At 42.6% G+C, this 24,199-nt stretch overlaps 1 protein-coding gene across 2 annotated transcripts; it reads left to right on the top strand.

Annotated features, from left to right (window-relative positions):
* Positions 1–3,110: 3,110 nt before the first annotated feature.
* SFR1 (SWI5 dependent homologous recombination repair protein 1) lies at positions 3,111–23,948 on the top strand. 2 transcript variants are annotated; one of them, XM_073596093.1, is made up of 4 exons: positions 3,111–3,229; positions 7,478–7,595; positions 19,806–20,171; positions 23,210–23,948. In XM_073596093.1, the coding sequence occupies exons 1-4, from the start codon at positions 3,120–3,122 to the stop codon at positions 23,399–23,401; spliced, it is 786 nt and encodes a 261-aa protein (XP_073452194.1). In that variant the 5' UTR covers positions 3,111–3,119; the 3' UTR covers positions 23,402–23,948. The 2 variants fall into 2 exon arrangements, with proteins under 2 accessions (XP_073452194.1, XP_073452196.1); XM_073596095.1 differs by having other exon boundaries at positions 3,120–3,229; positions 7,482–7,595.
* Positions 23,949–24,199: the final 251 nt, after the last annotated feature.

The raw sequence follows: 24,199 nt of genomic DNA, 5'->3' as shown, positions 1-24,199 counted from the left end.
CCAGGGTTGTCAGGAAGAGGCCCTTGTCCCAACATGGGGATAAGGTGCTTTGGGGTGGTGGAGGGGTGCATGTGGCCTGGTATGGTTCGGGGGGGGGGGGGCGCTCACTTGTCCCCCCCTTTTCCTGACCTGCCAGAGTGCATGCTCGGATAAGGGTCTGTTAAAGATTTTGGGGGGGACCCTACGCCATTTAACCAATTAAGGACCAAGCCTCTATCTGAGATTTGTTGTTTACAAGTTAAAAACAGTTTCTTTTTATAGAAAATTACTTAGAACCCCCAAACATTATACATTTTTTTTCTAACACCCTAGAGAATAAAATGGCGGTCGTTGCAACACTTTCTGTCACACCGTATTTGCGCAGCGGTCTTACACTTTTTTTTGGAAAAAATACACTTTTTTGAATAAAAAAATAAGACAACAGTAAAGTTAGCCCAATTTTTTTTATATTGTGAAAGATAATGTTACGCCGAGTAAATGGATACCCAACATGTCACTCTTCAAAATTGCGCCCGCTCGTTAAATGGGGACAAACTTTTACCCTTAAAAATCTCCATAGGCGACGTTTAAAAAATTCTACGGGTTACATGTTTTAAGTTACAGAGAGGGTCTAGGGCTCTCGCTCCACCAATCATGGTGATACCTCACATGTGTGGTTTGAACACCGTTCATATGCAGGCGCTATTCACATATGCGATCGCTTCTGCACGAGAGCTCGTCAGGACAGGAGTGTTTAAAATTTTTTTTTTGTCTAATTTATTTTACCTTTTTTTTTTTTTTTTTTTTTTTTTTTATTTTTACACTAATTTTTTGGAAAAAAAAATCGTCACTTTTATTCATAATACATTACATGTAAACATCCTTTGTAATAGAAAAAAGCATGGCAGGACCTCTTAAATCTGAAATCTGGGGTCAAAAAGACCTCAGATCTCATATTTAAACTAAAATGCAATAAAAAAAAAAAAAAAAAATTTGTCATTTAAAAAAATTATTTAAAAAAATGGCCATTTAAGAGCTGTGGGCGGAAGTGACGTTTTGGCGCCGCTTCCGCCCAGCAATTATATAGAGATGGGTGGGGGCCATTTTCCCCTTACTCGTCTCCATACCCAGCTACTGACAGGACGCAATCACTTCCACCGCTGCCGACAGCTCCGGTAAACGGCGGAGGGCACCGGATTGCGGTGGGAGGGGGGCGGCCCTCTCCCGCCACCGATAAAAGTGATCTTGCGGCGAATCCGCCGCAGAGACCACTTTTATCTTGTAGCGGACCGCCCACTGAAGAAGGGAAGAAGGGGATACTGGGGTTATGGCAGCTAGCTGCTGCCATAACAACGATATCCCCCTTCAAACAGCTGACGTAAAACTGCGGTAGGCGGTCCGTAAGCAAAAAAAAAAATTGACGTGACCCCCACGTCGTTTTTTTCATTTTTTTTTCATTTGTATTGCCAGTGTCCTCACAAAATAGGCAACTCGAACCATGTTACTTCTTTAACCACTTGCTGCCCGCCCGCCCGCCGTCATATGATGGCGGGACGGTGCAGCTGTTGTTCTGGGCCGCCTTCCAGGCAGCCCAGGGGGCGCGCGCACCCGCCGCATTGCTCCGGTCCCCGTGCGCGTGCCCGGCGGCCGGGCAGCCGCGATTGCCCGGGAACCGAGCAGGACTGTGGATCTGTGTGTGTAAACACACAGATCCATGTCCTGTCAGATGGGAGGAGACCGATGGTGTGTTCCTTGTACAGAGGAACACCGATCGGTCTCCTCCCCTTGTGAGTCCCCACCCCCCACAGTTAGAATCACTCCCTAGCAACACGATTAACCCTATAGCGCCCCCTCCTGGTTAACCCCTTCATTGCCAGTCACATTTATACAGTAATCAATGCATTTTTATAGCACGGATCGCTGTATAAATGTGAATGGCCCCAAAAATGTGTCAGAATTGTCCGATGTGTCTGCCACAATATCGTAGTCACGATAAAAATCGCAGATCGCCGCAATTACTAGTAAAAAAAAAATAATAATAAAAATGCTATAAATCTATCCCCTTATTTTGTAGACGCTATAACTTTTGCGCAAACCAATAAATATATGCTTATTGCGATATTTTTTTACCAAAAATATGTAGAAGAATATGTATTGGCCTAAACTGAGGAAAAAATTTGTTTAAAAAAAAAAATTTGGATATTTATTATAGCAAAAAGTAAAAAATATTGTGTTTTTTTCAAACTTGTCACTCTTGTTTTGTTTATAGCGCTAAAAATAAAAATCGCAGATGTGATCAAATACCACTAAAAGAAAGCTCTATTAGTGGGGAAAAAATGATAAAAATTTCATTTGGGTACAGTGTTGTATGAATTGTTATTCAAAGTGTGACAGCGCTGAAAGCTGAAAATTGGCTTGGGCAGGAAGGGGGTGAAAATGCCCTGTATGGAAGTGGTTAAACCATAAGTAATTGCTGATTTGGAGGAATTGGTGTTTGGTCACAACAGCGGTTACGGAATACTAAGGATGAGCTCCGGCGTGTTCGCACACTCCGCGTGCCGAGCCCGCCAGGAAGTCAGCACGGCGCTGCGCTAATCACAGGCAGTGAGACATTGTCCCGATGTGCGGCTGCAGAGAAATGTCTCACTGCCTGTAATTAGCGCAGCGCCGTACTGACTTCCTGGCGGGCTCGGCACGCGGAGTGTGCGAACACGCCGGAGCTCATCCTTACCGAATACCATACCTCCCAACATTTTGAGATGGGAAAGAGCGACACCTACTGGCAAATGTATGTAGGCATAGGACACGCCCCTTGTCACACCCCCTTAAAGGTGAATTAACAAAAAAAAGGTTAATTAAATCCACAGGGGCTTTTTTTTACCACTACTATTCCTTTATATTGGCTTTTAAATTTTACAAATGCACCAATTTAGAAATTGGATGAAAGGTTTAGCGCTGGGAAACAGGGAAAGTCCCTTGAAATCAGGGACAGTTGGGAGCTATGGAATACAGTCTGGTACAGGAAGACAAAGTTGTCGCCGCTTTGGAGGCGGACATTTTCTTGGTTAGTTTCGGAGCCGAGTAACAATCTCCGTTCATAGTATCCAAATTCCGAGAGAACGATCAGGGTTGTTGATTGGATGAAGGTGGGTCATGTGACCAGCAGCACACAATCAGGAAGTGTAAGCAGAAGAGCACACGGAGGAAGGAGTTGGGAGCTGTGTGGAGTTCTACTAATAATAACAAGGAGGTGATGGACTGTGCTGTGTGTTATATTGCATGGAAAGAAAGTGATATGAGAGACATAACAAAGGAGGGAGTCAGTGGTATGGGTTAGTCTGGGTGTATATATACTATACATATATGAGATTGCTTTGCTAAAGTTGGAGATGCTGTTCACTTTGCAAAGTGAATGTTAGTATACCTGTGTTCACTTTTAATGTTTTGAAAGCTAATGCAAACTTTTGCAAAAAAATAATAATAATGAACATATATTTGCAGCAAAAATGCATTTATTATTATTTTTTTTTTGCAAAAGTTTGTATTAGCTTTCAACATATTGAAAGTGAAAGGCATACTAATGTTCAATTTTGCAATAATAATAATAATAATGCACACATATTTGCAGCAAAATGCATTTATTATTATTATTTTATTGAACCTGCAAAGCATTGCACCTTCCTTATGTGGCCAGGCTCCTGCACACTCTTCCTCCAGCTGTCCATACCTGACTTTCAGATAGAGAACTGGAGGGAGTATCAATAGACTACAAATGTGTAGATCACCACCAGGGATGCACTCCCTGTGTTCGGACACACGTGTATTCTATTAAAAAATACAAGTCCATCCGCCGTGGTGGCAGATAAGACTTGTCGTTTATTTATTCACAGAGCTGATGTGGCTGTGCTGCACATCCATGCAAAATTCAAAAGTAACAGCTGCTGCAGAGTAGAAAAACTCTTGCATGCGGTCAGAAGGAGCAGTTTGAGAGTTGGTGGCATCTGTTTGCAACCATGTTACATGTTAGACTCTAAATCTGGGTGCAACATGGTCCACAAGGTGGAATTAGCCTTTAACCACTTCAGCCCCGGAAGAATTTACCCCCTTCCTGACAAGAGCACTTTTTGAGATTCCGGCACTGCGTCGCTTTAACTGACAATTGCGCAGTCGTGCGAAGTGGCTCCCAAATAAAATTGACATCCTTTTTTTTTCCCACAAATAGAGCTTTCTTTTGGTGGTATTTGATCACTTCTGCGGTTTTTATTTTTTGCGCTATAAACAAAAAAAAGTGACAATTTTGAAAAAAACGCATTATTTTTTACTTTTTGCTATAATAAATATCCCCCCAAAAAATATAAAAAACATTTTTTTTCCCCCTCAGTTTGGGCTGATACGTATTCTTCGACATATTTTTGGTAAAAAATTGCAATAAGCGTTTATTGATTTGTTTGCGTAAAAGTTATAGCGTCTACAAAATAGGGGATCGTTTTATGGCATTTTTATTATTTTTTTTTTTTTACTAGTAATGGCGGCAATCCGTGATTTTTATCATGACTGCGACATTATTGCGGACACATCGGACAATTTCGACACATTTTTGGGACCATTGGCATTTTTACAGCGATCAATGCTATAAAATTGCATTGATTACTGTAAAAATGTCACTGGCAGCAAAGGGGTTAAGCACTAGGAGGCGGGGAGGGGTTAAGTGTGTCCTGGGCAGTGATTCTAACTGTCTGGGGGATGGGCTAGCAGTGACACGACACTGATCGCTGCCCCCTGATGACAGGGAGCAGACGATCAGTGTCCTGTCACTAAGCAGAACAGGAAGATGCTGTTTACATCAGCATCTCCCCGTTCTTTCAGCTCCATGACATGATCGCAGGTATCCCAGCGGCGATCGAGTCCACAGGTCCCACGGTCACGGAGCTCGCGGCAGGCGCGTGCACGGCGGGAAATTTAAAGTAACATACAGGTACGTTACTTTGCTCAGCTGTGCCATTTTGCCGACGTATATGTGCTGACGGCGGTCGGCAAGTGGTTAAAGCTGTAGTAAACTGTAAAAAAAAAAAAAAAAAAAGTTTTCATCTGCAAGGCATTATCTAGCGTTGCCACCCCATCCCTTTAAATCCGAACACATATTAATTACACAGGATCTGTGGCTGATTAAGGTGGTAATTAAACTCACTTGGTGCCTTATCTGCATTATATTACCCTCAGAACCTGCGTAATTCATATGTGTTCGGGTTTAAAGGGATGAGGTGGCAACCCTAGCATTATCATTACGTGCTACCCTGTTTCCCCTAAAATAAGACCTAGCGTTATTGTCGGTGATGGCTGCAATATAAGCCCTACCCTCCAAATAAGCCCTACCCTGTTTCCCTGAAAATAAGACCTACAAGGACTTTAACTAGTGCTTATTTGGGGGGTAGGGCTTATATTGAAGCCATCGCCAACAATCACGCTAGGTCTTATTTTAGGGGAAACAGGGTAGCTAGCACATTATGAAAGACTTACCTTAAGACGAAGCCCTCCAGCGGTGCTGTCACCACTGCAGAGGCTTCCATCTTCACCCGCTCTTCCCTCTGGGTTCGTAGGGGCGTCTGCCTGAGCCACAATGATGTAAGTCCAGCGCATATGCGCATTAGTCTCAGCCGCAGCACATAGCTCTGAAGGAACGGCATGGGTATGCTGTTCCTTCAGAGCGCATGCGCAGGTGATGTCACCGGCTGCTGCTCGCAAGAATATCTTCTAAGTGGTGTGCATTTAGAAGATTTTAATTTTACCTACAGATGAGCTTTATTATAAGCTTACCTGTGGGTAAAAATAAAATTCCAGGGCTTACTGCCACTTTAAAGCAGACCTTCACCCTCCCCACCCCCTCTCCATCATTTCAGTCCCACCTCTCTCCTTTTTCCACAATTGCACATTTATTTAGGTATTGCCTTTTTCGGGGACCCCTCCCTGCTCTTCTGGGATTCTCGTCTAGGTGATGTCACGCAGCCACCAGGCATGCCCATCACACATTCCATGAGGTTCATCACACCCCATCACAGGGGTTCTGTACAGTGCATGTGCTTCAACGCGTCAACAGGGTGGCAGCTGTCTTTTTCTGGTTCCTGCGGCTGGCCTCCTGATAATGCGGCGTGCGTGCGTGCGTGCGCGTGTGTGTGTGCGTGTGTGTGTGTGTGTGTGTGTGTGTGTGTGTGTGTGTGTGGGCGTGGGCGGGCAGCTGCAAGAATCTATAATAGACAGAGCCGGCTTCCAAAATACTTGAGAGGAGGATGACAGTGTGGGGCCTGGCATGCGTTGCATTAACAGCCAAATCAAAATGAATGGGCTGCCCTAATGCACTGTATGTTAATGTGCATAAGGTACAATACAAGCATATAATACAACCGCACATCTGGTGATGCATTGCAGAGCTTTGAACCAGTGTGAAGAAAACAGGATTTTTGACAGCACAAGAAAAAATCACAGGTTCGCTTATTTCACTATTATTTACTGTGAACAGCTTTTAATAAATTCACCCCTCAGTGTGCTACATGACTTTAACATCAATAGGAGGGTAACTGTTTTCTGAACTAAGAGTTGAAGGAATTCTTGTGGAGATTACTAAACGCTAACAGTCAGTCGTTCTTTCTGAGCATTCCCTGCAACACTAGGCTCATAGATCCAGGTCTCTGATTGGCTGACTTGAGCAGTACAAAAGGTTTGCTGTTCCCAACTAGTGGGCATGGCTGCAGAAGGCAGAGGTGTGATTGGTAATGTTTCTTAGAACCAGGTTAGAAGGTTTCTTAGTGGTCGGGTATTTTATTACAGGGAAGAAGGCTTCAAATTACTAGTTCCCACGGGTAGTTTGTGTATTGGAAGTGTAAATGTACTTCCAAAAGCTGCATTGTACTACAAGTGTTATTGGAGAATGCTGCTCTCTACCTAGCAGGGTGTGCTGAGACATGTAGTGCCACAAGAGCATGAGGGCACAAGCTAATCTGATTACCATGACCTAGAATCTAGAACTTACCATGCTGGAATTTGTAGTACCACAGCAAGCTGAGAATCACAGGTGGTCCTAGCCTTAGTTCTTACGTACATGGTTGTTAGAACCATACAAAAATGTTTGGTAGTGTTGAGCTGCCCATACACTCGCAGGTTTCTCTCATTCAGACCCGCAGCTTGAATAAGAGAAATCTATTGATGCCTTCATCCACGATAAACGCCATTGATGGAGGAATCACCCAAGCCGACTTATTCTGACGGCTGGCATCCATGAATACTAGAACAGGCCTGTAGCTGATTGGTTGCAGTCACTGTTTGGCCAGACAGCAGTTTTTGCTTGCCTCCTTTGATAAAAAGATGACAGGCGGAGTGGTGCTAACTGGGCAACCCATGGCTTGATTTTTTTCCAGTTTTTCTGAAACTGGTAAAATTTGCTCCTTGTATGGCCAACTTTTTATACTTTAAGGATGTTAATTGTATAATTTTTTTTTTTTTTAAGCAAGAAAGCTTGGATTCAAGCAGCAATGGACTTGCCTTCCTCAGAATCCCTAAGCCTCGACAATTCTCCAAAGTATATTGGCTCCCCGGATCCTCAAAACAATATACCTGCTAAACAAGTAAGTAACTTTTCAATTTTGTTGGAAATCACTCTTAAAGTATATCTGTACTCGGGGATAATTCAGTAAACTGCCCCCCGCATTGGTAGTAGGCACTGTGGAAGAGATGTACTAAAACTGAGGCACTCAGAATCTGGTACAGCTATGCATGATAGCCAATCGGCTTCTAACTTCAGCTTGCTCAATTAAACTTTGACAATAAAACCTGGAAGCTGATTGGTTTCCATGCAGAGGTGCACCAGAATTTGCACTCTCCAGTTTTAGTAAATCTCCCCCTATCTGACAACTGTGGAGACTGCTCCCCCCCAGAAGCCACAAGCAATGCCATGTAAGGAAAGTTGAGCACGACACTTTGCACCCTACAAAGCAGTTCTGGTGCCTCTTAGTTGGTGGCAGAAACAACCAAATCGCCCTATGGGATATATTATGTATTGCAAACTTGGAGGTGACTTGGAACCACTTAGTAGGTCCATGGGCCAGCGAAAGTACTTTTGAAGTTTGGATATGTGTGGATACAGCATTCAAGATAAGTTCAGGATTAGAAGTGTGTGAATAACAACACCTCCATTGGAAGGATCTTTTACTTATGGAGGAAAGGTTACATTTTACCTAAAGCTAAAACTATTTTTTTAGTTATGGAGTGGTGTGGGGTTAGAACCTCTGTCAGGTTTTTATTGCTGTCTGTGCCCTTGCTGGTGAGATTCATCCTTTCTGTTTGTCCTGGTGACTACTGTCACTGGGCCTGAAAGTTATGGAAAATCCACTGCTGTTGTGACTAGTGAAGAGAATGAAGATCCTCCAAAATCTTCACTTGTCACCAGAGAGAGAATGTAATGGGAATCTTCCAATAGGGGAACCTGTTCCTGGGAACAACTGTCCTACCAAGGGTCTCTCCCTCTACAAGACAGGAAGTGGAGGAGAATCCCTCCAATGGGACATAAATGACAAAGAAAAACTGACAGGGGTCTTAATGCTTCCCTACCCAATGTAAAAAAAAGTTTTGGCTTTACATATGCTGCTAGCAAAAGCCAGAGATAATGAATACTTGCAGATCTCATTCATTTTAATTATTGGGCAACATACACAACTGTGCAAAAGCTTTAGGCAGGTGTGAAAAGATGCTGTGAATTAAGAATGTTTTCAGAAATAGAAGTGTTAATGGTTTATTTTTATCAATTAATAAAATGGAAATGAACAGAAGAGAAATCCAAATCAAATCAATATTTGGCGTGACCACCCTTTGCCATCAAAACCGCATCAATTCTTCTAGATACACGTGCACACAGTTTTTGAAAGAACGCAGCAGGTAGGTTGCTCCAAACATCTTGGAGAACTAACCACAGATCTACTGTGGATGTAGGCTGCCTGAAATCCTTCTGTCTCTTCATGTAATCCGAGACAGACTAGATTATGTTGAGATCAGGGCTCTGTGGGGCCAAGCCATCACTTCCAGGTCTCCTTGTTCTTCTTTTTTTTTTTTTTTTTTTTTAACAGAGACTCCTTGTTCTTCTTTACACTGAAGATAGTTGTTAAAGTGGTTCTAAAGCCTTAAGGTTTTTCACCATAATGCATTCTATGCATTAAGGTGGCAAACCTTTTGTGCTGCAGCTGCCCCCCAGACCCCCCCCTTTTTTTTTTTATAATCTGAGCCCACCTGATCCAGGGATGTGCAGCAGATCCCTACGCTGTCTCTCTCCTCACTGTACAGATTACTAGCGGGACCGCTTGGCTCCCTCTGCTATCAGTCAAATCCGATGACGCGGGGACCGAGTCCCGCTGTCTATGTCAAGCATGCACTGTCTCAGTGTTGCCCGTTTCTTTGTGCTTCTTCAAAAGAGCTTTAACAGCACACCTTGGAACCCCAGTCCTTGGCTTTGAGAGACCTTGTAGATGCAGTATAATGATGTGTCTGTGCTCAGTCTTGCCATGCTGTATGACCTTTGACTTGAAACGGTCTTCCACAACCTCACCGCAGAGTTTGTCTGTTCCTCACCCAGTTTTAGTACTCCTACACAGCTATTCTGTTTCAGTTAATGACTGTGTTTCAACCTAAATATGAAATTGATGATTATTGGCCCCTGCTTGGTATAATTGGTTAATTATTCACCTGACTTTAATCCTACAAAATCAATAACTTTTGAAAGTGTACAGTGCAAGTGTAAGAATTGATGCTAGTTTAAAACCAAAGGGTAGTCACACCAAATATTGATTTGATTTAGATTTTTCTTCTGTTCGCTCACTTTTCATATTGTAAAATGATAAAAATAAACAATTAAAATCAATATTTTTGAAAGCATTTCTTCACACCTGTCTAAAACTTGCACAGTGCTGTACTGTAATGTTATTGTATGTTGTAAAGTATTATAACACACCATAAACTATATAGTTGATGTTTAATTATCCTAGTATGGGGATTGTTCACATTTTTTCGTTCTAGCTCATAAATCATTAGTAAAATATCTGATCATGAGAGTGCTGTAGGGTAGTAGAGGGGGCAGAAATCATTGCCCCTTTGATAAACTACCTTGACTAAATACAGAAGTATCTGTGTAAATTGTGTACATCTGCATTCATGTGTTATTTCATGATCCTGAGAATTTCTTGAATGAGTCACTCACTTTACTGCTGCATTTCACATACCAAAACAATCATCTTTTTTTTCTATGTTTTCTGGGGCCCTAGGTAATGATTTGACAAGACCCTGAGGCGGTTTTTAAATACTGACTAACAAATATACTATGTTAGCAAGCTTCCAAAAAAATAAAAAAAGCATCATAAATTGCTGTTGCTAAACACATGTTGAAGATTGAACACATATGACTATTACAGCTCTTTTGTAAGAACTGGGTTTAAGATATTATGTTAAAGGGGTTTTCCAGTTTTCCTAAAAAATGGGGTTGTTAAGAGGGACTGCACGTATCTGTCATCACACTGCCTCACTTGTTGGTAGGAAACCAGTGCCATGAGCCTGTAACAATGGAAAAATCTGTCATCACTTGGGTGCCTATAGCTTCCCATAGGGGGGGATTTACTAAAACTATAGCAGATTGAATCTGGGGCAGCTGTGCATAGTAACCTTATCTTCAGCTTGATCAGTTAAGCTTTGAAAATTAAAGATAGCTGCTGATCGGTTGCGACACACAGCTGCCCCAGATTCTGACTGTTCCATTCCATTCTGAGAATGTGCATTGAGACATCTGCCTTTCACTAACTCATTGGCACATGATTACAATTTCAGTGCAAGAGTTGGGATCCATAGTCAGTATGCCAGTTATTAGCAGCATCACTTGAAAGCCAGGTCCAGGTCATTAGCCAACGTTCACTTGGGTACACCAAGGTGGATGCAGGATAGAAAAGGACCTGAAGGAAATAACACTAATTTATTGTAAATACAGCAGCACCAAATGTAAAGATTCTTAAAGTGGTATTGCAGCTTACCAATCCTTAGATGTGGTAACACAATTATTTTTATTTTTTTAGGCTTTCCCCCCTCTGTTTTTACCTGGTGATCTGGCCAGTAACACTCCTCCTGTATTAGACTGCCTCCACTCTGGATGAAGGAGCACAGGGGCACCTTTGGACAGCAGCATTGTCAGTCTGGGAGGAGGGGAGTGTTAGATGGACTAGCAAATTTAGATATACACCTACAAATTGGGACCAAACTCCAGCTCACACTGCAGATACAGCAACATTCTCTTTTCTTTTAGGATACATGTTTTACATGAATAAATAAAAGCTGAACATTGTAAGATTGTTGTTTTGTGTCAACACTCTTATCTGATACATTTGAGGGAGAGATGGTTCTGTTGAAAAACAGACCTATTAGCCAAATCACCAGGCAAAAATAAAAGTAAGCCTAAAAAAAGAAAATGAATGCAGCCATAACATCCAGGAATTGGTAAGCTGCAATATACTAAATGTTTGTGTTAGGGTTTAATACTGCTTTGAGTGTTTTGTTTGGAGTTCTACTTTAATCTTGGTGCTTGACATGCATAAAAAGTATCTCACAAAAGTGAGTACACCCCTCACATTTTTGTAAATATTTTATGTTTTCATGTGACGACTTGCTGTTTGGAAGTTGAACTGTGGGAACCTTGAGTGGAGAGTATGAACAAGTTTTGTTTTTGACTGCTGGTGATTGCTGTGTTGCATTTTTATGTTCTTTTTGGATTTTTTTCCTTGCAGCTTTTTTAACACCTTTTCTGTCACTTTTTAAACAGCCTTTTTTTTTTTTAATTTCCTTCCTTCAGCCTACTAATTAAGGGTAGAGGTTAATTGGTCAAAGGTGCTTGAGGCCTATATAACTTTCTGTAGAACTCATTTTGAGCCTGCTACCTTTTTGCTTGCTGGAACTTAGACCAAGTGGAACTGGACTAAGTGGTGAGTTAAAAACCAGAGTTCAAAACAGGAGCTTGTAACAGGGGTCAAAGTACCTGTGTAGTGTGTGTGTGTACCTGTGTATTGTTTGTACACAAGTGCTGCGGGTACACATGGGCTGTATTGAGTACCTGAGTATTGTGAGTACCTGAGTGTTGTCTGAGAAGTGTGTGTGTGTGTATATTGTGTCTACCTGTGTATTGCAAGTGCACGTGGGCGGCGAGTACCTGTGTATTGTCTTCTTGAGTATTAGTGTCAGGAAGCTAGTTGTTGGGTAATGTGGACAGGGTATAATCACCAATCCTCATTAAATTAGTTGGCACGATGTCCGGCGGGTGTGGAGATGGGACTCAGTGTACATCTTGTGGCATGCATGCGTTCCTTGATCATCTGATCGAGGTAGAATACTGCTATGCAAAATGTAAGCACATTGTTTTCCTGGAAGTTCAGGTTCTGAATCTAGGGAAGCAACTGTCAGCATTGAGAAGACCCTGCATACTAAAGGAGAGCCGGGAACGTATCCAACAGAGGTCAGCACAGAGGCGGGCAGAGACAAAGAGGTGCAGGCACTAGAAATGAGTAGATGGGTGACAGTCAGGAAGGATAGAGGGGGAAGTGCCAGGGAGGCCTATTCTGGACTGGAGCATCCCAATAAGTATGCTCCATTGAGTGACATTGGTGAAACAGGTCAGGGACCAGCACTGCTGGGGCTGAGGGACTCTCGTAGCTGCCAGGGGAAAAACTCCTCCAGTGTGAGTGGGGGGAAAGCGAAGGGAAAGGATAGACAAATACTGGTGTAGGGGACTCAAGACAATCTGTAACAACGACCTGAAGCGTCGAACTGTATGTTGTCTACCGGGTGCTCGGGTTCGGCACATCACGGATCTGATGGACAGATTAGTGGGAGGGGCTGGAGAAGACCCGGCTGTCATGGTGCACGTTGGCACCAATGACAAAATCAGAGGCAGATGGAATGTCCTAAAGAACGATTTTAGGGACTTAGGAGCTAAATTGAGGAAAAGGACCTCCAAGGCAGTATTCTTAGGAATACTACCGGTACCTCGAGCCACACCAGAAAGGCAGAAGGAGATTAGGGAAGTAAACAAGTGGCTGTGGAGCTGGTGTAGTAAGGAGGGGTTTGGGTTCCTGGAGAACTGGGCCGACTTCTCAGTCAGTCACCAGTTCTATAGAAGGGACGGACTGTACCTAAATGAGGAGGGTGCAGATCTGCTGGGAGTGAAGATGGCCAAAAAGTTAGAGGGGTTTTTAAACTAGGCGACGAGGGGGAGGGTCCAGAGGTAGAGATGGTCAGCAGTGAACATATTCCAGAGGGTAGTATTGGGGGCATTAGTGGTAGGTTGACTAAAGCACATAAACCCAAGTTAAGTATAGTAACAAGTCCTATTTGCAATCTCGGAACACCCAATAAGAGGACAGTATGTGACCGGTCTAAACTACGTGGCATGTTCACCAATGCCAGGAGCCTGGCAGACAAGATGGGTGAACTAGAGATACTGTTGAACGAGGAGGATTTAGATTTTGTGGGAATTTCAGAGACCTGGTTCAACAGCTCTCATAATTGGCTGGCAACCGTTCAAGAATATTCCCTTTATCGCAAGGATAGAGAGGGTAAAAAAGGGGGGAGGGATATGCCTATATATCAAGAATAATGTACAAGTGAATGTGAGAGACGACATCAATAAGGGAGCTAGGGAGGAGGTGGAAACCTTATGGGTAGAGCTCCAAAAGGATCAAGCTAAGGGGAAAATAATACTGGGAGTATACTATAGGCCCCATAACCTGAGGGAGGAAGGGGAGACAGACCTTCTATCGCAATTTGGATTAGCAGCAAGGATGGGAAGTGTTATCATAATGGGGGATTTTATTTTTTATACGCATTTGTCTAAGGCTCGCCAGTTCCTAAATGTCTTGCAGGACAATTTCATGGGTCGGATGGTGGACGCACCAACTAGAAACAAGGCGTTACTAGATCTACTGATTACCAACAATACAGACCTGATCACTGATGTGGAAACAAGGGGCAATTTAGGAAAGAGTGATCACAGTTCAATTGGCTTCAGTATAAATCACACAAATAGGAAACACAAGGGGAACACAAAGACACTGAATTTGAAAAGGGCCAACTTCCCTAAACTACGAACCTTGCTATAAGATATAAATTGGGAAAAAATCTTAGAAACAAAGAACACGGAGGAGAGATGGGTTTTTTTTACGAGCATATTAAATAAGGGCATTAGCTAGTGCATCCCATTGGGAAATAAATTTAGAAGAGCGAACAAAAGTCCTGGATGGCTTAACTCTAATGTAAAAATGCATATTAAAGCAAAAGAGAAGGCCTTCAAAAAATACAAGGCTGAGGGATCATCAGCATTCAGACTTTACAAAGAATGCAACAAGATATGTAAGGGTGCAATTAGGGCGGCTAAGGTACAACACGAAAGACGCATAGCGGAGGAGAGCAAAAAAAATCCCAAGAAATTCTTTAAGTATATAAACAGTAAAAAAGGGAGGACACACCATATTGGCCCCATAAAGAGTGAGAAAGGACATCTGGTTACAAAGGATGGGAGATGGTGAGGTATTGAATTTATTCTTCTCCTCAGTCTTCACGAGGGAATCGGGGGGGGGGGGGGGGCTTCAGTAACCAAAACTGCAGTGTCTGTCCTCATTACACATCACAGGAAGCACCCTCATGGCTAACAGAGGACAGAATTAGAAATAGACTTGGAAAACTTAACATTAATAAATCACCGGGACCAGATAGCTTGCACCCAAGGGTACTTGGGGTACTCAGTCAAGTAAATGCCAGACCATTTTTCCTAATTTTTACTGATGGTCTACTGACTGGAATGGTACCAGCTGATTGGAGAAAAGCCAATGTAGCACCAACATTTAAAAAAGGGCCAAAATACATCCCTGGGAATTACAGACCAGTTAGCCTAACATCAATAGTATGCAAGCTCTTGGAGGGGATGATAAGGGCTATATACAAGATTTTAGTAATGAAAACGGTATCATTAGCAGTAATCCGCATGGATTCATGCAGAATCGTTCTTGCCAAACCAATCTATTAACCTTCTATGAGGAGGTGAGCTGCCATCTAGATAAAGGAAGGCCCGTAGATGTGGTATATATGGATTTTGCTAAAGCATTTGACACAGTTCCCCTTAAACGTTTACTGTACAAAGTAAGGTCCATTGGCATGGACCAGAGGGTGATTGAAATCTGGCTACAAGGGCGAGTTCAGAGGGTGGTGATAAATGGGGAATACTCTGAATGGTCAGGGGTGGGAAGTGGGGTCCCCTAGGGTTCTGTGCTGGGACCAATCCTGTTTAATTTGTTCATAAACGACCTTGACGATGGGGTAAACCGCTCAATCTCTGTATTTGCAGATGACGCTAAGCAGGGCAATAACTTCTCCGCGGGATGTGGTAACCTTGCAAGAAGATCAGAACAAATTAATGGGGTGGGCAACTACATGGCAAGTGACGTTTAATGTAAAATAATGCATTTGGGTGGCAAAAATATGAATGCAATCTACTCACTAGGGGGTGAATCTCTGGGGGAATCTAGGATGGAAAAGGACCTGGGGGTCCTAGTAGATGATAGGCTCAGCAATGGCATGCAAGCTGCTGCTAACAAAGTAAACAGAATATTGGCATGCATTAAAAAGGGGATTAACTCCAGGGATAAAGTGATAATTCTCTCACTCTACAAGACTTTGGTCCGGCCTCACCTGGAGTATGCTGTCCAGTTCTGGGCACCAGTCCTCAGGAAGGATGTACTGGAAATGGAGTGAGTACAAAGAAGGGTAACAAAGCTAATAAAGGGTCTGGAGGATATTAGTTATGAAGAAAGGTTGCGAGCACTGGACTTATTCTCTCTGGAGAAGAGACACTTGAGAGGGGATATGATTTCAATTTACAAATACCATACTGGTGACCCCACAATAGGGATAAAACTTTTTCGCGGAAAGGAGTTTAATAAGATACGTGGCCACTTACTAAAATTAGAAGGAAAGAGGTTTAACCTTAAATTGCGTGGAGGGTTCTTTACTGTAAGAGTGGCAAGGATGTGGTATTCCCTTCCAGAGGTGGTGGTTTCAACAGGGGGCATCAATAGTTTCAAAAAACATTAAATAAGCACCTGAACAAGCGGAACATACAGGGATATACAACATAATACTGACATATAATCACACACATAGGTTGAACTTGATGGACTTGTGTTTTTTTTAACCTCACCTACTATGTAACACTGAAGAAATTACACTTTGCTACAATGTAAAGTAGTGAGTGTACAGCTTGTATAACAGTGTAAATTTGCTGTCCCCTCAAGATAACTCCACACAGTCATTAACCACTTTAAGACCGGGTCTCTTTTTTAGATGTGGTGTTTACAAGTTAAAAACAATTTGTTTTGCTAGAAAATTACTTAGAACCCCCAAACATTATACATTTTTTTTCTAACACCCTAGAGAATAAAATGGAGGTCATTGCAATACTTTCTGTCACACAGTATTTGCGCAGCGGTCTTACAAGCGCACTTTAAAAAAATTAAAAATACACTTTTTTGAATTAAAAAATAAGACAACAGTAAAGTTAGCCCAATTTTTTTATATTGTGAAAGATAATGTTATGCCGAGTAAATTGATACCCAACATGTCATGCTTCAAAATTGTGCCCGCTCGTGGAATGGCGACAAACTTTTACCCTTAAAAATCTCCATAGGCGACATTTAAAAAATTCTACTGGTTGCATGTTTTGCGTTACAGAGGAGGTCTAGGGCTAGAATTATTGCTCTCAATCTACCGATCGCAGTGATACCTCACATGTGTGGTTTGAACACTGTTTTCATATGCGGGTGCTACTCACGTATGCGTTCGCTTCTGCACGCAAGCTCAGCGGGACGGGCGTGTTTACATTTTTTTTTTCTTATTTATTTTACCTTTTTATTTTTACACTGTTTTAAAAAAAATGTCACTTTTATTCCTATTACAAGGAATGTAAACATCCCTTGTAATAGAAAAAAAGCATGACAAGACCTCTTAATATGAGATCTGGGGTCAAAAAAGACCTCAGATCTCATATTTACACTAGAATGCAATTTAAAAAAAAAAAAAAATTGTCATTAAAAAAATAAAATGACCCTTTCAGAGCTATGGGCGGAAGTGACGTTTTGACGTCGCTTCCGCCCTGCAGTGTCATGGAGATGGGTGGGGGCCATCTTCCCCTCACTCGTCTCCATGCATATCTAGGAAACAGACCCGATCGCCTCCGCCACTGACGACGGCTCCGGTAATCGGCGGAGGGCACCGGATCGCGGCGGGAGGGGGGGCCCCCTCCCGCCGCCAAAAAAAGTGATCTTGCGGCGAATCCGCCGCAGAGACCACTTTTATATTGTAGCTAACTGCTGCCATAACAACGATATCCTCCTTCAAAACAGGGATGTACCTCGGCGTGCTGCGGTCCGGAAGTAGTTAATGTCTAAACTGCTGGCAACAAAAGTGAGTACACCCCTAAGTGAAAATGTCCAAATTGGGACCAATTAGCCATTTTCCCTCCCCGTGTCACGCGACTCATTAGTGTTACAAGGTCTCAGGTGTGTTAGATTTGGTGTTATCACTCTTACTCTCTCATGCTAATCACTTGAAGTTCAACATGGCACCTCAAGCAAAGAACTCTCTGAGGATCTGGAAAAAAGAATTGTTGGTCGTCATAAAGATGGCATAGGCTTTAAGAAGACTGCCAAGACCCTCTAACTGAGCTGCAGCCTGGTGGCCAAGACCATACAGCAGTTTAACAGGACAGGTTCCACTTAGAACAGGACTCGCCATGGTCGACCAAAAAAGTTGCGTGCACATGCTTAGCGTCATATCCAGAGGTTGTCTTTGGGAAATAGACGTATGAGTGCTGCCAGCATTGCTGCAGAGTTTGAAGGGGTGGGGGTTCAGCCTGTCAGTGCTCAGACCATACATCGCACACTGCATCAAATTGGTCTGCATGGCTGCTGTTCCAGAAGGAAGCCTCTTCTAAAGACAATGCACAAAGCCCACAAAGAGTTTGCTGAAGACAAGCAAACTAAGGACATGGATTACTGGAACCATGTCCTGTGGTCTGATGAGACCAAGATAAACTTATTTGGTTCAGATGGTGTCAAGCATGTGTGGCGGCAACCAGGTGAGGAGTGCAAAGACAAGTGTGTCTTGCCTGCAGTCAAGCATGGTGGTGGGAGTGTCATGGTTTGGGGCTACATGAGTTCTGCCGGCACTGGGGAGCTACAGTTCATTGAGGGAACCATTAATGCCAACATGTACTGTGACATACTGAAACAGAGCATGATCCCTTACCTTCCGAGACTGGGCTGCAGGGCAGTATTCCAACATAATGACCCCAAACACACCTCCAAGACGACCGCTGACTTGGTAAAGAAGCTGAGGGTAAAGGTGATGGACTGGCCAAGCATGTCTCCAGACCTAAACCCTGTTGAGCATCTGTGGGGCATCCTCAAACGGAAGGTGGAGGAGCGCAAGGTCTCTAACATCCACCAGCTCTGTGATGTTGTCATGGAGGAGTGGAAGAGGACTCCAGTGGCAACCTGTGAAGCTCTGGTGAACTCCATGCCCACGAGGGTTAAGGCAGTGTTGGAAAATAATGGTGACCACACAAAATATTGACACTTTGGGCCCAATTTGGTCATTTTCACTTAGGGGTGTACTCACTTTTTGTTGCCAGCGGTTTAGACATTAATGTCTGTGTGTTGAGTTATTTTGAGGGGACAGCAAATTTACACTGTTATTCAAGCTGTACACTCACTACTTTTACATTGTAGCAAAGTGTCATTTCTTCAGTGTTGTCACATGAAAAGATATAATAAAATATTTTTCAAAAATGTGAGGGGTGGACTCACTTTTGTGAGATACTGTATGTTAAAGTACACATGCAGAATTTTGGCTTCAGTAGGTTTTATTTTGAAAGCCATGCAGATTAAATCCAGCATATGTATGATGATGAAGTAAGAAGGCCATGGAGGGCTCTTTGGACGGTTTGCGCAACAATTTACAATATAAAGGGAGTCTGTACAATTACAATACAGGAGGGCTCAGCTCATGGGGCTTACAATGAATTAGAATGTTGGATTTTCCACATGGCATGTCCACGGACCACACCATAACCACATTTATGGATGGATCGTTATTCTCATCTATCATGGTACTGTATGGTGTTCCTAGGAGTGCAAAAAGTATGCAAACCAGCAGTGGATTTTGTCCATGGTGCTTTATGCAATATGGACTATCTACTCTGCACATTCTTTGATTCCTATGTTAAATTCCAACCTAACTTTTCATTTAAATACGCTAATGTTGTAGAGAAGGGCCCTTACACTTTGTGTACAAACAGTGGTTTCTCTGCAGAAATCCAACCCCCAGAGCTAAAGTTCTCCATCAGCAGGGAGTGTAAGCTTTTCCTATTGCTTTGTTGGACCTTTGCAGAAAAACCCTGGCTTTCACACAGATACCCCTTCAATACCAAGGGTCCTTCTCTGTGGTATGTTGGCAGGGGACAGGCTTTTCTATTCAGGCCTTGACTGCTTTTTGAAAGTAAGGCTGTGAACACCCAGGTGGGCCTTGGTGTAAATGAGGATGTGTCTGTAAATGTGGTTAGGGGGCTTTACTTTATAAAAAGTTTATCGTATATGCAGTACACAAATATGTTTGATTTCTGGACAATATTTGTCTATACCTTTCCAAAGAACTGTGAACAAGTGTTATGCAGAGCGGCAGTCACTTATTGTTTTGTGTTTGTTCTATAGCCCATGAGTGCCACCCTTCGAGAGAGGCTCAGGAAAATGCGAAGATCTTTCACTTCGCCATGTACAGTTGCCAAACGGCTGAAAATTGATTGTGAAGAGAGCGATACTCCTTCACTGTGTGCCAGCAATCCCGCCCCTACCCAGGATGCTCAGGGAAGCGCCATAGCACACACACATACTGTTGTCTCATCTGTAGACACTAGTCTTTCAGAATGTCTGCCTTCAGTGGAAGTCTCCACACCAACCACCCCTAGATATACCAGCCATCAGGATTTGCTTCAGGAGAAAAGGAAGTTACTAAAGAGAGTTGAAGAGAAGGAAGAAATTCTAAGGAGATTAAAAATGGTTAAATTGTATCGATCTAAGGTAATGTGCAACCTTCCTTTTATTTGCCCTCTGGTTCCTCTTTTCCCCTCTCATCAACATTCAAATGACATTTTTATGTAAAACCTTTCTGTCTTCATTAGATACCTTTTTTTAGACCCAGTTATGTCATCACTGGGTCTCTGTGCAATACAGGCAGATCATAGCTGGTGAGAGGGGCTATACATAGCTTCCTGAAAACAGCAAACCACCCTAGGTAATGCCTACATGTAATGATGAGCCCCCATGACTGAAATCCAATGAAAGACCAGGGAGGGAAGAGCTAGATGATATTGGACATCCTCCAGCCAGGGAACAAGGTGGGCTCTTTCTGACTTATAGTTGTAGCTAATCACCCAGATTGTATACTCCAATAGCACAGAATGCTGCTGTTTCCAGAGATGGTGTTTAGCCACTTCTGGACCCAGGAGCAGCCCATCCATCCCTGATCGCACCAATGCCACATAGGAATTAAATTGTGTGAGTTATGCCGCATCTTCAGCTCCTCCCTCTGGTGCCCAAGCATAGTGAATCTGCTAGGAGCTGATGACCTCTCGTTTAAACTAAAAATAATTTATAAAGTTCTCCTTTTTTTTTTTTTTGGTGAGGAAAGGGAGCTAAGGGTCGATACCGATTTTTGGGCTGTCTTTCAGGCCGGTAACTGTTATCATGTGCTGATATTCTGTAGATTTAATTTTTTTTTATTTTTACAGTGTCCTTTTAATTTTGTTTTGTTTTTTTTTTTTTATCACTTTTATTGCTGTCATGAGGAATGTAAACATCCCTTGTGACAGTAATAAGCAGTGACAGGTCCTCTTTATGAAGGGATCTGAGGTCAAAACATAGATCAGCGTTTTTGAATACTTTTTATTTTTTTCTAAACTGGTTGTTTGGGCCTGGGGCCTTCCGGTGGGACGGGAGACCCGGGCGGAGTGGCGAATTGCGGTAGTAGGGGGGGATCCCCTTTTGCTGCTTGCAATAACAGCTGAGCGGCTGCTGACTCTGCTCTGCCCCCCCCCGCGCTCACTGGAGCGCTGGGCTGTGGAGGAGCAGGAGTGGCAGTGGCACGCTGAGAGGCTGAACCAGGTGCTGGTCCAGGCATGTGGGTGGATCCCGACATCATTATCGCAATCTTGTCCAAGTCTGGACCGGCTCTGTGACAGAACGAGCTTCACTTCTGTGATCCACAGGAGAAGTACAGCCGAATGAGATTGGGCTGTACTTCTCCTTTAAGCATCAATAAAGACCATCCTATGATCCTTCTTATCCAACTGTTCCACCCACTTAATCCCACATTAGAGCGATATCACAGCTCTGCATTTGTGTCACGAATAGCGCACAAAGTGCTTGTGTCATTTTATGTGGTTTTCAGCAAAGCACACTAGGAATGAATAGCAATGCATGTAAATGGTGCCTAAAATGTGTGAATTGGCCATAACCCAAGTGATATAAACAAGACCAAGGGAAAATCCAAGATTACTCACCGACCAGCCCAGCTGAATAAACCTATCTAACAGTATGCGTTAAAACACGGGTTTAGTCTGCACACATTTGCAAATACATGCGTAAGCCACAGAACCCCGTCAAGGCACCCTGGTATCTGTGGTCCTATCACTGGCTTATGAGTGACTCCCCAATGGAAGCATATGCATTCTGATGGATAGATGGAGGGCAGTTAAAATGAAGGGAGCCCACCCTTTCTTAAAGGTACAGGGGCACACTGAACACCCAGCAAATCGCACAATGGCTGCAAGGGTGTCAGTGCATTGCCTGACCAATATAACATTAATACAAAAAAGGTGTCCACTGCCCCCACCTATGACTGGCCATTGCAGCAAGCAGCATTGGAAGGCAACATACGATATAAACAAGACCAAGGATAATTCCACGGAAAAATCCAAGCTTACTCACCTACCAGTCCATATGACTGTTATATTGATCAGGCAACGCACTGACACCTTCCCAGCCATTAAGCTACATGCCGGGGTGCTCAGTGTGCCCCTGTACCTTTAAGAAGGGGTGGGCTCCTTTCAGTCCACCTGCCCTCCATCTATCCATCAAAATGCATATGCTTCCATTGTGGAGTCACTCATAAGCCAGTGATAGGACCACAGATACCAGGGTGCCTTGACGGGGTTCTGTGGCTTACGCATGTATTTGTAAATGTATGCAGACTACTAATCCCCTGTTTTAATGCATACTGTTAGATAGATTGATTTGGTTGTCAGCGGGCTGGTCGGTGAGTAAGCTTGGATTTTTTCCTTGGTCTTGTTTATATCATGTGTTTTCTTCCAATGCCGCTTGCTGCAATGGCTAGTTATAGGTAGGGGGCAGTGGACACCTTCTCTTTTTTTTTTTTTTTTTTTCCATAACCCAAGTGCCCTGCTTAGTAGCTGATTACAGGACAAAATAAAAAACAGCTGAAATCACTTTGGTTAAAAGGGAGCTTCAGTCTCCTCCAAAAAAATAAAAAATCAGCAGCTGTAGCTGCTGACTTTTAGTATAAGGACACTTGCCTGTCCAGGGGTTCAGCGCTGTCCTCATCCAAACCTGTTCTTCACTGGGTTTCAGGTCCCTAGCGCCAACATCTTAACTAAGGGAAACAGCCTTGCGGCTTTACACTGCACATGCACAAGCCACACTGCACTGTTTAAAGTCCTGCACAGTCTTCTCTTCTTAAAAAAAAACAACAACTAAGCACCAACTGGCAAAGAGGAGGGAGGAGGAGGCACAAGCTACCATGTTCACGGAGTAGTTAAAGGACATACATTGTTGCTTCTGTTATTTTGTATTTCTAATATTATGATCTAGTCTGTGGTGTGTTTTTTTTTTTGTTTTGTTTTTTTTTTTGTTTTTTTTGTTTTTTCAAACCTAAATTTTACCTGTAAGCACACACAGGAGGCGCAGGTGTTTCAATACTCAACGTTTTATCTGATTGCAAACTATATAATGTGGTTGAGAAAAGAAGACTGATTACAATGAAAGCAGTTTTTGATTAATGTACATGACCAGTGTGTGTTTTTTTCTTTTCCCCATTATAGAACAATCTGACCGAACTGCAGTCATTATTAGAGAAATGGAGAAAAGGGAGTCAGCTTTTGCTCTATGAACTCCAAAGTGCTTTAACTACTGAGAATAAAAAGATTAGTCTCACGCAGCTGATAGAAAGTTATGGGCTGGACGAGAAATTACTTTGCTACAACAGAACAGAGGAAGACTTTGAAGAACCCTGACAAGGAAATGTGTAGGGGGAGATTTACTTATGCATTTGCCATTTGGAAGAACAGTTTTAAGTTCTCTCCAGGCAAAACTGCCTTCAGTTTAAAGGTCAGAACTGATATTTCAGTGTCTGGAATATGGTTGGGAGTTAAACCACTCAACACTTTCCTATGTCTTTTAGACTCTGATTACAAGATCTGTGTGTTTTGAGTCCTCAGACCTGCACACCTGCCATGGTGTTTGCAAGGTGGCTCCATTTTCCCTGTTGGATTGTATAGTTTGTTTTACATTGCAGAGAATGTAACATGCAAGGTGGAAATACATCAAAGTGGGCAGTTGGAACTATTGTGTGGAGACATCGCCACAGGAGTTCCTGTGTGATAATAGGCAATATCAGCTGTCTGTCCACTTGATGCTGTATAGAACCAAAATATAGTTTTTTGGTTTGACTTGCCATTTATTTTATGAAATGTTAAATTATTTTTTAGTATTTGTAAAATTTAAGAATATTTAGAAATTGATTTATCTATATTGATAGTAATAAAAAGTTTGAATGAAGAACGTGGCTTAAGTGTAGTTATTATTGTGAAATACAATAATTGATAATGTGTGGGATATTGTGCAAAATATATGGCTGCATAAAAAGTGCACTTGCATTTAAAGTGGTATTAAACACAAAAGAAATCATTTATCATGTTACAGCTTATCAATTCTTAGATGTGATGACTCTATTCGTTTTTTTTTTAGGCTTTCTTTCCCTTTTTTTCATCTGGTAATCTGGCCAGTTGTATTCGATCTTAGTTTTATGCAAC

This window comes from Aquarana catesbeiana, linkage group LG08 (genome assembly GCF_042186555.1).
Source record: "Aquarana catesbeiana isolate 2022-GZ linkage group LG08, ASM4218655v1, whole genome shotgun sequence".
Lineage (NCBI taxonomy): Eukaryota > Metazoa > Chordata > Amphibia > Anura > Ranidae > Aquarana > Aquarana catesbeiana.
This window is presented reverse-complemented; position numbering and strand designations above follow the sequence as displayed.